The sequence below is a fragment of the Pectinophora gossypiella genome, chromosome 3 (genome assembly GCF_024362695.1).
Source record: "Pectinophora gossypiella chromosome 3, ilPecGoss1.1, whole genome shotgun sequence".
Taxonomy (NCBI): Eukaryota; Metazoa; Arthropoda; class Insecta; order Lepidoptera; family Gelechiidae; genus Pectinophora; species Pectinophora gossypiella.
Genome location: NC_065406.1, coordinates 12,846,163 through 12,863,859, shown reverse-complemented (window position 1 = coordinate 12,863,859; position 17,697 = coordinate 12,846,163). Strand labels below are relative to the sequence as shown.

Here is a 17,697-nt window from a genome sequence, read left to right as displayed (position 1 = left end):
GCACTGTAATACTGCGCCGCTGCGGTGTCTTTGCCGTCAAGTGCGCGCAATACAATTTAAAACTGTTTGGTACAGTATATAGTTAAACGGACACTTCGAAAAAAAAGTGACAAACAATTACCGAGAACAAAATGGACTAACTCATTAAAAAAAGTTTTAACTGTTGCTGAATGAATCTGAAAAATTCGGATATATTAAAAAAAAAGTAATGGTCTCCACTCTAACTGGATCCTTCTTAGAGTTTCGTATCAAGAGTGACTGCAAAGTTGTATTGTAATTACACAATACTACAAAAAAAGGAGATGATATTTCTTCGAACTTTTGTTAATAAGAAAAATAAATAATAAAAAGTTAATTCAGATAAAACTTACGACACAAATATACATTTATAACATTAAAATATACACACATTAAACACATACATTATACTTTTACATCATCATTATACATTTTTGGGGGTCATTTGGGGTACAGTTTTTTTTTTGTTCGATGTAATATATCACCTCCTTTGTTTTCATAGGCTCTATCATAGATATTGGGTACGTTAGGAATTAGATTACAGCGGTCGGAGGGTTTTTAAACTTGTTCAAACTGAGTTTGGTTCTTGCACAAATGGAATTAGAGTTCACATATTGTTTCTGAAGTAAGAACTTATATCTAGTTGTACTTACATTAATTTTATTTGAAGACCCAAGTGAGTTGGGTACTTAAATTAATTTTCGAATACCGACAACTTTCTTGGAAATATAAATTATATTACGTCAACTTTTATTCGTAATTGTAGTGAATTGGGCTTGGATTTATTGCGAGGGTAGATTGACACTTGTCTCGAGGACATACGTTACTGAAGCAGTCTATGCTCGACTGTCGTAGAGGACGGACGTGTGGGTGGTGTATTGACGAGACAGGTACACAAATGACTAAAAATACAGAATATTACAATAAAGGGTAATATTTGTAATGATATTATTGTGAACGGTTGTATACGTTCTTTATAGACGGAACTCGATGATGTAGATGTGTCGTGTAAACGTCTTTTTTTACAATAAGTTATTTATACACAATAAAACAGAGACAAGGAACTTACAAAGAAAATAGATAGTACAGGTAATCTTATCTACACTATTAGTGACTAGAGTATTAAAAATAGGTATCAAGAATTTGAACTACTACTTCGAAGTAACAAGATTGCATATAAAGACATAAAATCCCCTTATTCAAAAGGGGAGAGAATAATGAGTCTAGACGAGGAAGTAAGTAGGCATTAGAAGCGGCTGAGAATTTGGGGAAAATGCTAATATTGCTTTAATAACAACGCGGTAAAGTGCACATCACGTGAACGGATCCAGGGAAAAAATACATATAGGCTTACGACTATTAATATTCCTAATTGGACTATTTCAAGGTAAGTACAGCGCCATCTCAAGACGAACTAAGTACCCACGCTTCACGAAGCTTTCTCGCCGTCGATAATGATCGAAGCTGTTAGGATTTTTTGTAGTTTAATCACTAATGAACAAGATGATGTAATTTAATACGGTGAACGAACCTTTGACAACTTGTATCTACCTATCGTGTCTTATTACATCAGACAGTGTATCTTATTAAAAATAACAATAAGTTTATTATAAAAAATACAAAAGGTACATTCCATTCTTCCTCCTTCACACAATAACAGCAAAAAAAGAGACAGTCGTGACTAATGAATAATGATAATAAGACGCAAAAAAAATATTTTTTTAAATTCTGGACAGTGAAGAATGCTTCCGTGTGATAAGAGTGACATATTAGACTAATTTTACGTAAAAGACCGGTATATGCCTTTTGTGGAGGAGCATAGGGTATATACTCCATACACCCTCCACATGTGCCCAGCAGTGGGACATATATAGGGTGTTAGTGGCATCGTAACGAATACCAAGGGAGATGATTCAGACTATGATTCTAAGTTAATACCATGCGAAATTTTCCGTCGCAAAATTCACGATTTTTTATATATTTTTTTTAAATTATTTTCCATTCTATACTTTTGTTATGGAAAATTCCACTTGATATTAACTCAGAATAATGAGCTGAATCAAAAATATTCCGAGCGACTGCTTTCGGCGGCTCCACAAATAAAAGATCCTACTACCACTTACCTATTTAATTTTCTACGTAATTCTCTTAATTGCCATGAAAAAAATATACTTAAAAACTTTTAACTAGAGCCGATAATTACGAACGTGACAATTGCCTAGTTTCTCATTACTCGGGTACATAATTATTCTGAAATACAATGTAATGGCAGAAGCATTTATATACAAATAATTGTTGCTCGATATTAAGATCAAATTATGTAAGTATAGAATTACGTTTTCTACCTTATATTGCTTCTCTTTATTTTGATCAGAATAATAATGGGTGGAAGATGTAATTGTGCCTGGGTGTAATAAAAAAGGATCATCATTTATACCCAAAAACAAGAATAAAAGATGCATGTCACACACACACACACACACACATACACACACTAACACCACTAATATAGATCTTATAAGTTTACACACATACCCACTTGTTTTTAATGTTCCTCTTTTTTATTATTGTTTTTATTTTTATTATTATTATTTTCTTATTTTTCTTTATTGTTCATTTATTTTGTACTTCTTTATGTTTACTTCATTACCAATACCAATGTATCACATAGAAGAGCGGGGCTACTAACACAAGTAAATATTTGCTTAAAAGTTGTCCCAAACACGAGGATTGTATTGATTTCTTTGTTTTTTTTTGATATCTGTTATCCATGAAATTAAGCGAAGAAGGTTAAGCGAAAGAAAAATGTGTACAGCGCCATCTATATTGTTTTTGAGGAACGTAGCCTGAAAAGTCCCTCGTAGAAAAAAAAAGTATTTGTGGTTGAATAAACTTCTGTTTATTTTATTTATTTATTTAAAAATACACATCTTCCTAGCATTATCCTGTTTTTCACAGAGGCCGCTTACCTAACCTAAAGATGTTAGATCCGGTTTTTTACAGAAGCGACTGCCTGCCTGACCTTCCAACCCGCGAAGGAAAAACCAGCCCAATACAGATTAGCTCACATACATCCGAAAATGCATTTCTCGAGAATGTGGGTTTCCTCACGATGTTTTCGAGCATTTATGATCCAAACATGAATTCTTTAGGTTTAGGCCTGTGCTAGATTCGAACTTGCGACCTCAAAGTGAGAGGCAACCATTCTACCAGCTGGACTACCACGGCTTTTTGGTTTAAAATATACGTTAGAAACAATTTACTCACCTAAAACAGTTATGGAGCTGGACACGAACATGCTGAGAAGCCAAACGAGTGCGATCTTGATGGCCACGACGCGCTTGGTGGAATGATGACGACTCTTCAACGGATTGCGGATGCCCAGGTACCTGAACACATACATTTTCAACATTAAAAGTACAATACAGTCATGAGCAATATAATGTACCCACTTTAGGACTCTGTCGCACTAACATATTTGACATTAAGTGAGACTTACAGTTCAATTGTCAAAAAATAATACTGTGACATGGTACCAATTTACATAGGTATTCTTTTTCTATGATAAAATTACGTAGTCGGTCGTTCATGATCGTATGGAATATAATAATCAATATATGAGCCAAATTTGACACGTGTATAAATTTTTTGAATTATGATGGGGTCAAAAGTGGCTCCAAACGGTTCGTGTAAAATTACACACGGTGCTGCTCGCACTTGCCAGTTCTGTTACTTGAACTTGGTTTGATACGCTGCCGCGTGTCTAGATCATATTATTATAGACGTAGTTTAGTTTATTGCTGTGTGGTCAGAGGTAGAGCACACATATATAACTAAATCTGACGACTAATTTCAATGTAGAGGAAATTAATGAAAGTAGACTTGAGAGAAACTTAGTTAATCGAATTTTTCGTTTTGTTTCTTTATTTTGACTTTCCATCCGCTCCGAAGCGTAACATCGTCAGGCCAGCAAGGGAAAATCTGGTGCGAATTTACCGAACGGTTCTACGAAGCGTCTTGGTGACACCGTAAGGAAATCTTTGGGGGACAATTTAGACCATTATTGTAATTCAGAATTGATATTATTACAATACAAGGAATAAAAATAAAATTACTTTTCTAAATTCTAGATTAAGTAAATTAGAATCATCCTTTTTGGGGTTATGTGTACTTTTTTACAATAAAATGCCAGATAATATTTTGAATTTGTCAGAAAATAAATTTAAAGCTCACGTGAAACTTAAAAGAAGCTTATTATAAGATTAATGGTTACCTAAATGACGAAAATGCCTGGTATTAAATGAGATTACAATCTTTTAAGTGAAAGTATACCTACATTCAATTAAAAGATGTGTTGCTGTTGCATTTTTTTGTCATTTCTTCGCCTCACCCATAACACGTTGCGAAATGACGTAGATTCAAAAATGTTAAATTGACCTTTAACAAGTTTATTCATAATAATTACGTTGAATAAATAAATGATTCTGATTTCTAATTGCAAGTAAAATTTCGTGTCGGAAAATTCATGAAAGTTTTAGTGATTGATTTACCTGCATAGAATTCAAAAAAAAAACAATACAATATGAAGTCGTACCATTAGTTACCCTATGGTAATACTAACAAAGTAATCTTAGCAACGCTCGAACAAAAAGCTTCTAATTGATAAAACAAGAAAAATAAAGAACGAACAATAAACAATTAGACGAGTCATCTGTACAATCGTCTTTGTGAAACTTTTGATGTTCTTTAATTACTTCATGATAAATTGTAGTCCAACTTGGTAATTCATTTTCTGAATGTCTGACTACTTTCTATGGATATCGTAATCCACAGACTTGTCTAAGACATAAGTTTTATGATTTATATCTTCGATCATATATTGATAGGTGTATTTGTAGATGAACTGTGGCGCTTCAAAATTGACCGTCAATTATAAGCGTTATAATAGCGATCCACCTCGCTTCGTTCTTATTCGCGCGCCGCGTTTCCATTGTCTCCGTTAATTAAGGCATATAATAAAGAATAATAGCTACGTATCGAACAAAAACTCTGCTCCCCACCAGCCGCTGAGCTAGGCTTACCTCTCCCCCCCTAGGTCTTACTTTAGTCACACCCCGGACACTTCATATAAACAACCTCGTTTTACACAGACAAGACACATTGACGTTATCATCCACACGCAGATGCGTGTTACTGAACCTTTTCAAAGGACATATCCAATTAGGTCAATGTACGAGTGTTTTTAAAAATAGCTGCATGTTTTCCATTCTTTCGTATTGTATTATAAGATTGTTTAAAATAGATGATATTTACTTCCAAAAGATTACACTGCTGCCACCATACGATTTAAGTCTAAACTATGTTCGAGGGGGGGTGAAGTAAAAGAGCGGAGAGTTGCCGTTCTATACGTAGTATTATTCCTTATTCTATGCTTTAGTCTCCAATGGGCGTCAGACGTCACACACACAGATGCGCGTGTACGATAACGTCAATGTGTAGTGTCTGTGTAAAACGAGGGTTTTTGTATGAACTGCCCGGGGCTTGCTTAAGGATTATATTAGATTAAACCGTACGACACTTTAGGGCTTTGTGGTAATATACAACAGAACTGACGCGGACCCGATATTTTGTTTAATTTTGTATGCAACTATGCATCTACCAGTATAAGTATGATAGGTAGTTAGGTTAGGTAGGTTGGGCTCACAAACCGGAAGTCCCGGGTTCGATTCCCGGTGGGGACATATCACAAAAATTGCTTTGTAGTCCCTAATTTGGTTAGAACATTACTGGCTGATCACCAGATTGTCCGAAAGTAACATAAACCGTGCTTCGGAAGGCATGTTAAGCCGTTGGTCCCGGTTATTACTTACTGATGTAAGTATATGGTAGTTACATGAGCCATGACAAGGGCCTTTGGCGGCTCAACAGTAACACTGACACCAGGGTTGATGAGGTTGGTACTCCACCTCACAACCCACACGATAGAAGAAGTATAGGTATATCACTGAAGTAAGATCTAATGTTATTCTGCTTAAGGAATGTATGTAATATATTATGTTCATATATCATATCCTTAAACATGAACTACAACGTTCTAGAATATTCTAGTAACTTCTAGAACGTTCCAAGGATCATTTGTTAGTTCCCGTCGTTATCTAGCTCGTACTGAAACGTACTGAAACCCATTCTGTACCCAGACCGATACATGTTGATAACTGCGAGACTGAAGTACCGACAGGCAAAGAAGTAGTAGTAAAATGTTTGTTATAATTTCTTAGCAGCCTCCGTGGTCTAGTGGTTAGAGCGTTGGGCTCACGATCTGGAGGTCCGGGTTCGATTCCCGATGGGGACATTGTCGACATCACTTTGTGAGACAGTCCTTTGTTTGGTAAGGACATTGCAGGCTTGAATCACCTGATTGTGTGAAAAAGTAAGATGATTCCAGACCAGAGGGGGTACGGAGCATAATCCAACACGGTGCTCCACTGTGGGTTGGTGGAGGTATTTGGGCTGGACGCGGTTGTGTGCAACTGCGTTCCCGTGTCCTCGCCACATGGCGGCAAGGAGGAACACCGTTGGTTTTTAGTGGGTATACCGGGTGGCGACACCCGGGGACTCCCACATAACCACGTCGTCCCCCCGGGCGGCGTGGTATGCGTAACGCATTTTCCAACGTAAAAAAAAAAAGGTATTTGGGCTAGTAGTCCGGGACCAACGGTTAACATGCCTTCCGAAGCATGGATTATCTTACTTTCGGACAATCAGGTGATCAGCCTGTAATGTCCTAACCAAACTAGGGATCACAAAGTGATTTTTGTGATATGTCCCCATCGGGATTCGAACCCAGCCTGGGATCGTGAGTCCAACGCTCTACCACTGGACCTACTGTTTGAAATAAACGGGCTGTGTAGTGTATAAACTGAACACAATTTTACGTTATGTGTATGTCTTTTTTGCACAATTTGTTGTCCTTTTCACACATTTCACCGTACCTAAAATTGACACAGATCGAAACCTGCAAATAGATAAATGTGCAATTGTTACTACATGCATGTAAAACTGCTAAAAACGTGGCAGAGAATTATCCAAATTGCCATCGAATTATCGCTATTATTTATATTGGGCGAAAGTTTCTACATCTGAACCCATTTGAACGGTCCTATTTAATTGATAAATCAACAATTTTGTAAACAAAGAGAAAATTAAATCGAAGCCCGACCCGTTCGAGTCAGACTTTTTCGATTTAATTTTTTCTTCGTAAGTTTTCTTAAGCGTGGGCGACCGCTATAGAAACATTTTTATTATATTTATTATAGTGCATCAACAGCTGTACACAGAATATAAAATACACATAAAAAATTCAAGTCTTTCTGGCAATTATGGAGGCACACAGAGCTGACTATAATAATAATAACAGGAGCTAAAGTTCACAATTTAACTCTACTTTATAAGAATAATTAAAATTAAAATTAAAAATAAAAAAATAGCGATAACTTACTTGAAATAAAATTTAAAAGGTATGAAACTAGAAGAAAAATTAACTTAGAAATAGGTTGTTAGGTAGATACAATTAATTGTGACGTGGAATGAGTGTCAGCATTGTACCTTTAAACTCATTAAATGTATCGTGGTACATGTCTACATCATTATTATTCAATTCGTTGAATTTCGACAACATCATGGATACAGGATTATGTACAGTCATGAGCAATATAATGTACCCACTTTAGGACTCTGTCGCACTAACAAATTTGTAATTTAGTGAGACTTACAGTTCAATTTGTCAAAAAAGTTAATGTGACATGGTGCCAAAGTGTATACATATTAATGCTCGTGACCGTAGGCCTAAGTTAGTTCTGGAATTATTTTAAACTCTTGAAGAAAATTATGTCGTTAGACCTCTCAGCGTCTGACCATACATCATGCAATGATAGCAGTGCTGTGCTTGGAATACGGAACTAAAACACATCGCAGATAATTGCGACCGTGACCGCGCGCCGCGATGTCGTCACATGTTGTGTTGGTGCCATGAAAATAATTCGCGCTGCTTTTATTATTGAACTTTTCTCCGGGATCTACTTGATATAAAAATGAGTTTTTATTCTGTTTACACTAAAATAAGTAGGTAAGGTCAATGTGGAGAAGACCGGCATACTGTTCTAAAATTTGAGTTTGACTGGGTTTATTGAAGAAAATATTATTTGTAGACCAAGTAATATTATCGGGTATGATAGATAATTTACTTAGCTATGTTTATAAGTCTAAATATAAAAAAGCGCCGTAATATTTTATACAATATATACAGTCGTTTTTTTTTAAACTTGGCAAGTAGACGGTGTTCCAATGCACACTTGCTTTTTAAGGCGCTGTTAGGGCTTGCCCTAAGTTAAGCAACCTTGCAAAATAAAGTGTTTAAGGACTGTTATCCGTGGTGAAGGCAGCAGTGTATTCTTTTGGAAGTAAATATCATCTATTTTAAACAATCTTACAATACAATACGTAAGAATGGAAAACATGCAGCTATTTTTAAAAACACACGTACATTGATCTAATTGGAGATGTCCTTAGAAAAGGTTCAGTACGATCTACTCTGAATCAGCGTGCGTGTATGAAACGATTAATGAATGTGGAGGAAGCAAGAGAAGTTTGTTAGGATTGAAGCACTGGAATTCCATAGTCTCTGCTTACCCTGGTGGTAAATAGGCGTGAGTTTATGTATGTATTTTTAAATACACAGAATAAAAAGGGCTCACTCTTGATCACAGACTGGCCCCAAAGCAAGAGCAAGGGCAACAATGGAGCGTCTTCGCCCAGAAGATGCCTGTTTTTTGGTCTTAAGTACCTACCTATGTACATTAAGTTTTCCATTCTCTTCATTCTGTCGCTGTACTCTCCAACAAGATAAGCTGTTGAAGGATAGAGAAATCGATCGCTAAATAAAAAGGTGTACGGAATACGTAAGTAAAACACATTGGAGATAATTGCGTTCGTGACCGCGGCCGCGGCCATGACTTGCGATGTCACATGAATACAACAAATAACTAGTAGGTACTCTTCTATCATTATCACCCAGTCGTTGCAGGGTTAAGATCAGTAATGTGCCGTTCGCGGGAAAGTCCCCGGCAAAAAAGGCGCAAAACCTATGTAAAAAGACCCTTTACGCAAATAAGACCAGAATAAAAAAGAAAGGTCACTTTTCAAAAATCAAATGCAAACAGTTTTCTTACTATTAGAACGGTTTTACAATAGTAACATTCCCGGGAAGAGCACTCTTCTCTGGAAAGGTCGAATAATAAAGTTGTTTTTGTAAATAAATCCAGTTTTCTTCTATCGTGTGGGTTGTGAGATAGTTGGCCTCAGCAGCTAGTGTCAGGGTTATTATTGAGCCCCAAATGCCCCTGATATGGCTTATGTATCGCCTACATACTTCTTCTATCGTGTGAGTAATGAGGTGGATTACCGACTTCTTCAACCCTGGTGTCAGGGTTACTATTGAGCCTCAAATGCCCCTGACATGACTCATGTATCGACTACGTACTTAATCAGTATGTAGCAACCGGGATCAACGGGTTTACGTAACTTCCGAAGCACGGATCATCTTACTTTCGGATAATCGGGTGATCAGCCTGTAATGTTCTCACTAAATTAGGGACCGTAAGGTGATTTTGGTAATATATTCCCACCGACCAACAGCAACACACACACACAAGCAGCACACTTTCCAAGCTCTTGAATGACAACCGTCAATGAATCCACCAGCTGCTGTCGCTGTAGTCGAAATCGACTGTGAAGCATCATCATCATCATCATCATATTCCCACCGGAAGACGAACTTCGATGGGATATACCTGAGGTTACAAAGGCCACAACGAAGCAATTCATCTAAAAAGCAATCCATGTATATAAAATAAACATAAACATAAATGTGAAATGAGAGCTAAGTTCAATATTTTGATATACCTATGCCTTGGTTGTTGACTTCAACGAAAAGTTCAATGGTCAGATCTGAAATTTATTTATACTAACATAAAATATAATTTCTTCTTATAACTTAAGATAATACAGGGTGTTAGTAACATCGTAACGAAAACTTTGAGGGGTGATTGAGGCCATGATTCTGAGATGATATCAAGTGGAATTTTCCGTCGCTAAAGTATGGAACTGAAAATAATTAAAAAAAACACAAAAATTTTCATGAATATTCAGACTGAAAATTCCACTTGATATTAACTCAGAATCATGGTCTGAACCATCCCCCTCAGTATTCGTTACGGTGTCACTAACACCCATACATACTTGTATGGCTACCGTATGTACTTGTGCGGGGTGTAAGTGACATCGTAACGAATACTGAGGGGAATGATTCAGCTGATTATTTTGAGTTAATATCAAGTGAAATTTTCCATCGCAAAAGTATAGAATTGAAAATAATTTAAAAAAACTAAAAAAAAACATGAATTTTGCGACAAAAATTCCACCTGATATTAATTCAGAATCATGGTCTGAATCATTCCCCTGAGTATTCGTTACGATGTCACTAACACCCTGTATATTGTAGCATAAGGTCTGACTTGGCTAGTTCTTACACACGGTGCTGCTGTGTATCAAGATATTGCAATTTGACATTTGCGCATATAAAAGTAAGTGTGCAATGCAAACAAATGTCAAATAGCAAAGTTGCTTTTTAGATGAATTCGATGTGGCCTTTTTAACCCCCCTGATGGGATAAGATGACATGTCAGTATGTTTCTGTCATTGTCACTGTAGATTGTCATAAAATCTAAAATTAAAATAAATAAAAACAAAAATAAGCGTAAATAAAAAAAATCTTTTAAAGGCCCTAGAGTTCATACACCTGTGTACATTTTTGTGTTGTGCATTTTACGCCACCATAGTCAACATACATACCATATGCTTACGAGTATATCGCAATTGGGGTAGTCAGAGGTACATTCATCGCAAGGTAAACTCAGTACCCTCGCCACACCGAACTATCTAAAATATGATAGGTGGTGCGCCGTATTGCCGAGCTCTACAATGATCGAGCCAGCTTTGTTTGAGTGAAAACTGCACTTTAGATAAAATACTCATTGATGCAAGTCCAGAGCCGAAGATCGTGCCGGCGTCTAGTCCTAGTGAGATAGGGTTCTAACGGCTAAACGCACTCTACATTATGTTTCTTTACTATAGTAGTTAGCCTGACTAGTTTATTATTTCCTAAGAGCCAATTCCAAAGATTGGCTTCGTGGCTATATCGCCAGTTCGTGCTCGGAACTAACACTAGAAGCTAACTCTGCAAAAAAATAAGCTTGCAAATATGTATTGTATCGGTGCTATCTAAACATGTTCTATATTGCTGTGCTGTAGTTTAGTGAAATATGATCTACATTCTTTGAGGTCAGTTGATAATGGATTAGTAAGTAGATAAGTCATAGAATAAAGAATAATACCACGTATAGGACGGTAACTCTTCGCCCCGCGCCGATTTGGTCAGGCGCCAACCTCACCCCTTCTGGGTCTCGGTGAACTGACTACGTGTATTAAGTAATCTAGTAGTAAGTAGAAGCTCGGTGCCGCAGCGGTAAACGCGCTCGGTCTGCGATTGCTGAAGTTAAGCAACTTTCGCAAAGGCCAGTCATAGGATGGGTAACCACAAAAAAAAAGTTTTCATCTCGAGCTTCTCTGTGCTTCAGAAGGCACGTTAAGCCGTTGGTCCCGGCTGCATTAACAGTCGTTAATAACCATCAATCCGCACTGGGCCCGTGTGATGGTTTAAGGCCCGATCTCCCTATCCATCCATAGGGAAGGCCCGTGCCCCAGCAGTGGGGACGTCAATGGGCTGATAATGATGATGATTAAGTAATCTGTGGTAATAGGTACGCATCGTGGTCATTCATCATTTAAGTTAGTGTCAAAAACTTTAATGAGCCTTTGGTTTTCGTTTACAAGACAATTAACCCGGCCCCAGGGGGCAGAGTCATCTTCTCTGCCCTCCACTGAGGCAAATTTCTGTTCAGCACGTCCCTGCCGCGTGGGTGAGCGCGTCTTACTTTAGTAGGCCGAAATAAGATGGTGGCTCAGTTCGGATAGAGACCAAGACCTACGGTGTATAACGTAGAACCCTTGCCCAGAGATACGGTTGAAGACGTCAACGGTTGCAGAGGCAGAAAAGGAAGCCATTGGTACGGCAATACAGGATAGAAGGGGCAAGTCACAGGGACTGTAAACTGGAACCTGACAGAAGTCACTGTCTGTGCTATTCAGAGGCGGAGGCCAGGAGTCCTAGTACGGCTTTGAAATAGATTACTCTGGGCGCCATCCCACTCGCATCAGATTACTTAGGGCCGGATGGCAAGAGGGAAACCACTGCCCTATTTTTCGCAACAAAAGTAACATGGAGAATGCTACACCGACAATAGCGTAGATCTTAAATTAATGATAATGATCATAAACTTACTTAAACCTTGTCTACCCTATTTTTTCTACAAATACCAAAACATACATAACTACGTAATACCAGCTTTTAAACCCACATTAGGACGAAGATAAAGTACTAGCAAATAGTGTATAATGGATTTCGATTGTTACCTAACAATCAGGCTAACATTCCAACGGACTCAAATTTCCAAGATGAAAAGCTTTTATGCCAAATGTTCGCTTATGTAAATTATAAAATAGAGTGCATCGACTAAACGTTGGATGACAAACTACTTAAGTACTTACATATTTCTGATTATAAAATACCTAGTTAGTACATACACATCCCACAAAAAAATCAAACACAAAAGTTTATGTTTCGTAAGGACTATCAAAAAAATATTAAATAGGTACTTACGAGAATCAAGAATTAAAAAATAAATGTTATTTAAGTACATAAGGTTTTTATTTCTTAAAGTGTTCCAAATTCAAATTTAAAATTAGGCTCGTCTTTTGTTCAATATATATTATTATAATCGGAAATGGTTCCACTATTTTATGAGAATTAATAACATACATAGTCATGAACTCATGATCGAAAGATAAGTAGCTGATCGCGTTCTATATTTTTATGCACTCCTGGTACCTCAAGAAGTCTAAAAACTCAAGAACTCTGTAGAATTTATCCGAGATGGGAATAAGTTCTAATTGCGTACTACGTTCTTAATCAAGAAGAACTTTTTCGTAGCAAAAGCTCCGTTTGTCGATAATTTTTGAGAAACACCCACATTTTGCCGCAGCTTTATGAACAATAAAACGTAATGATATCTATGACGTCATTGTTACGTGTGCCTACAACGGTAGGATAAACTTGATGCTCCATTAACTAGTGAGGGAATGAATGAGGCAAATGAAAGGCTATCTTCTTCTTCTATATTGTGGGTTGTGAGGTGGATTACCAAACTCATCAACCCTGGTGTTAGGGTTACTATTGAGCCGCTAATGGCCCCTGACATGACTCATGTAACGACTACGTACTTACATCAGTAAGTAGTAACCGAGACCAACGGCTTAACGTGCCTTCTGAAGCACGGATCGTGTTACTTTTGGACAATAGGTGATCAGCCTGTAATGTTCTAACCAAACTAGGGGATCACGAAGTGATTTTTGTGATATGTCCCCACCGAGATTCGAACCCAGGACCTCCGGATCGTGAGCCCAATGCTCAACCTCTGGAACACACAGGCCGTTGTAATGAAAGGCTTATAATATCATTCGTTACGTTTTGAGATATGAATGACTTGAACTTGCGCTTTCCGCGCTGCCATGCGACGAAGTTGTCTTCGTTCGAAATGTCGTTGGTCTATCTATAAGCGCCCTTAGAGAATGTTTTCAGGCAAACTAAATGTTGATCATTATAAAAATAACACATACTTAATATAAGCAGACGACTATATCCCAATTGGGGTAGTCAGAGGTACGTCCATCGCAGAATGATGATAAAAATATAAAAATAAATGATCTTGAATAAATAATAAATTAACGATAATGATTATTAAAAACAAACCTTTTACGGTACTATTCATATGCGGAGGACAGGAGTCCTAGTACGGCTTTGAAATAGACTACTCTGGGCGCCATCCCACTTACGTCAGACAGAGTACTGCGTGGCGGAAAACAAGAGGGAAACCACTGCCCTATGTTTCCTAAAAAAGTAGCATGGAGAATACTACACCTACAAGAGCGTGGCTCTAAAATGAGTGATGATGACGGTAGTAAAAAAACTGTTACTGCTACTACTGTAACCTGCGTATAACATGGTGCACACTGCACAAAATGGGTGATAATTATAATATAATGTCTTTCGTTTACATAACATAACATAAACAGCCTATATACGTCCCACTGTTGGGCACAGGTCTCCCCTCAATCCTGTGGAGAGTGTATGGAGCATACTCCATCACGCTGCTCCACTGCGGAATGATGGAGGTCTATCTCATCAACCCTGCCTTGCGTTTAAATCTATCAAATTATTTATCAATACTCGGCTAAGTTCAGATGCTTGCTAGGTTTAGATACTGACTCACTCACTTGCGGACCAAATTCATTCGGCCATTCATCTTCATGACTCAACTCACTTTAGCAGCCCACCTCTACCACAAACGTTCCACATTGTTCCCTATAACAGTAGCCGTATCATTAACCGGCTTAATTTTGATGTCGTATAATCCTGAACCGTGGAGTTGTACGTCAAGTGACGTCACACGACACAAGACCCATTACGATGCAAGGCGTGTGGGTGAACGTTGCCGAAATGCGGGCAAATACCCTTTTCGGAGATAAACTAGAGAATGGCGCGGAAATAGGGAAATTTTGACGCGTGACTGTGAATATACTGCCTAAGCTAATGTATACGTACGGTCACAAGCATTAATTATGTATACACTTTGGTACCATGTCACATTAACTTTTTTGACAAATTGAACTGTAAGTCTCACTAAATGTCAAATATGTTAGTGCGACAGAGTCCTAAAGTGGGTACATTATATTGCTCATGACTGTACAATATACATTAGCAGTACGGTCACGAGCATTAATATGTATACACTTTGGTACCATATCACTATTAACTTTTTTGACAAATTGAACTGTAAGTCTCACTAAATGTCAAAATGTTAGTGCGACAGAGTCCTAAAGTGGGTACACTATGTAGCTCATGACTGTACATACTCTTTTTATACACATGTAGTTACGTGCTGGAGGACTCACTCGCCGGCCACAGTGAATGCAATTTGCCGCAAATAAGTATACATTAAGACTACTCAAGATCAATTCCTTTTTTGAAGTCGGTTAAAAATAACCTAAGTACTTATCTGCACGGGTATCGTGAAATCCATTTATGCATTCTTTTTTTGCATTTTTAGGGAATTATGCATTTTTTTCTTATCACGCGTGAACGATTATAATATCATCAAACGTATCAACATAGTCAGTCTTAAGCATTCGTATCAGTGTACTCCAAGTTGTCTTCTGATTATTTGTTTCTATCCACGCTATTAGTATAAAATAAGGAATAATACTACGTATAGAACGACAACTCTCCGCTCCCCACCAGCGTCCAAGCTAGGTTTACCTCACCCCCCCTCGAACATAGTTTACACTTGAATCGTATGGCGTCAGACATCACACACACAGATGCGCGTGTACGATAACGTTAATGTGTAGTGTCTGTGTAAAACGAGGTGGTTTGTATGAAGTGTCCGGGGTGTGCTATTAGGAAGCCGTGGCAGCCCACTTGGTAGAGCGCTTGACTCTCACTGTAAGGTCGCAGGTTTAAATCCAGCCCCGTGTTGGATTCGAACCTATGATTAGGAAATCGTTTTTCGAATTCATGACGTTTGGATCATAAAGTTATCATGTGCTCGGTGAAGGTGATAGTGAGGAAGCCCACATACCCGAGAAAACGCCGTTTCAGGGTTATGTGACATAACCTGTATTGAGCTGGTGTTCCCGTCGCGGATTGGAAGGTCAGACAGACAGTCGCTTCTGTCAAAAACCGGACCTGCCAAATCTTCAGATTAGGTAAGCGGACCCAGTGAAAAACGTGATAACGCTAGGGGGATGATGATGATATCGCTATTAGGCAACACAGGGTTGGTTTTATGTATGTATGTACAGTGCTTTTATTTTCCTAATGTAAGGACATTAGGAATTTTTTTTTTTTAAATTTATTTATATCATGTATTACATAATTAATTAATTAAAATATATATCGGCATCTTCGCATTTCGGCAATACGATAGCTAGTTTCCTTGAATCAGAATCATTTATTCAACGTAATTATCATGGATAAACTCGTTTTTAAATCTACGTCATTTTGCAAAGTGTCATGGCCGAGGAGGACGTTCTTGTTGGGTTATGTTTGAACTATGTAGAATGGCATCTAAGCTGAGCGATGGGTTTCTTGGACCTTATATATTGTAAGTTACCTTGATTGTTATGGTTTTTCTATTTTATTATTTATCTAGGTGAGTAGAAATTTATGTTTATTAGATAAGCGCAGCTCGCCATCAAACGTAACAGTTTGGCGGGTTAATATTGTAAGAAATAAAACTGTACTTACCAATTTAACAATAAAAAAAAAAGAAGAAATGACAAGAAACAGCAACAGCAACACATCTTTCAAATCGATGTAGTATACATTACAAGTTATTTAATAACTAGAGAAACACAATTAATACCAGGCATTTTGATCAACTAGGTAATCATTAATCTTATAATAAGCTTTTTTACATAAAGTGAGCTTCACATGAGCTTTAAATTTATTTTCTGACAAATTTAAAATATTATCTGGTATTTTATTGTAAAAAGGTATACATAACCCCAAAAAAAAAAATGTTAATAGCATTTTTATTTTTGATCCTTGTATTTTAAGCATGCCTTTTACAGTTTCTCGGAAGGACAGATATATTTTTACGTATTCAAATTCAGATACAAGATAAATCCAATAATTGTTGAACATGGAAACTGTCATTCATGTGTATTCGGAAATGCGATGATTGCTGAGAAGAAGAAAATAGATAAAAACATTACATAAATGAAATAAAATGACTATATATAAGTTGTCTACGTAGATAGGGTAACATATGCTGCAGGCTCAGACCTAGTTACTCAAGACTCCGTGTGATGTGAACTGTAATAACTAGATGAGGTCGTTCCTCGATGAGGAAAGTCGTACTACACAGCTTCGTATGAAATTTTAATTACGTAGTACCTCTAAGTTCATTTTTTTTAAGTTCGTTATGCTCCGAACTGCGAATTCATGATACTTCACTACATAATCATAATAAATCATTAACAGCCTATATATGTCCCACTGCTGGGCACAGACTTTCCCTCAATCAACCAGAGGTGTTATGGAGCATATTCCATCCTACTGCTCCACTGTATGTTGGTGGAAGTGTTTTTACGGCTAATAGCCGGGACCGACGGCTTAACGTGCCCTCCGAAGCACGGAATCGTCTTACTTTTCCGGACAATCAGGTGATCAGCCTGTAATGTCCTAAACAAAATAGGGATCACAAAGTGATTTTTGAGATATGTCCCCACCGAGATTCGAATACGGGACCTCCGGATCGTGATCCCAACGCTCAACCATTGGACCACAGAAGCCGTATAATATTAATTCATAATTCTGAATATAGTCATGTTTATTCAGTTAAACTAAGCATAGAAAGATGAAAACATTACCTACTGTATTTA

At 37.5% G+C, this 17,697-nt stretch overlaps 1 protein-coding gene across 2 annotated transcripts in view; it reads right to left on the bottom strand.

The window, feature by feature from the left end:
• The window catches only part of LOC126382085 (D(3) dopamine receptor), a 171,547-nt gene that overhangs the window by 71,117 nt on the left and 82,733 nt on the right, over positions 1-17,697 (bottom strand). For both annotated transcript variants that reach the window (XM_050031809.1, XM_050031810.1), the window contains exon 4: positions 3,286-3,407. In XM_050031809.1, the coding sequence (XP_049887766.1) occupies positions 3,286-3,407 (122 nt within the window). The remainder of the gene's footprint in view (positions 1-3,285; positions 3,408-17,697) is intronic.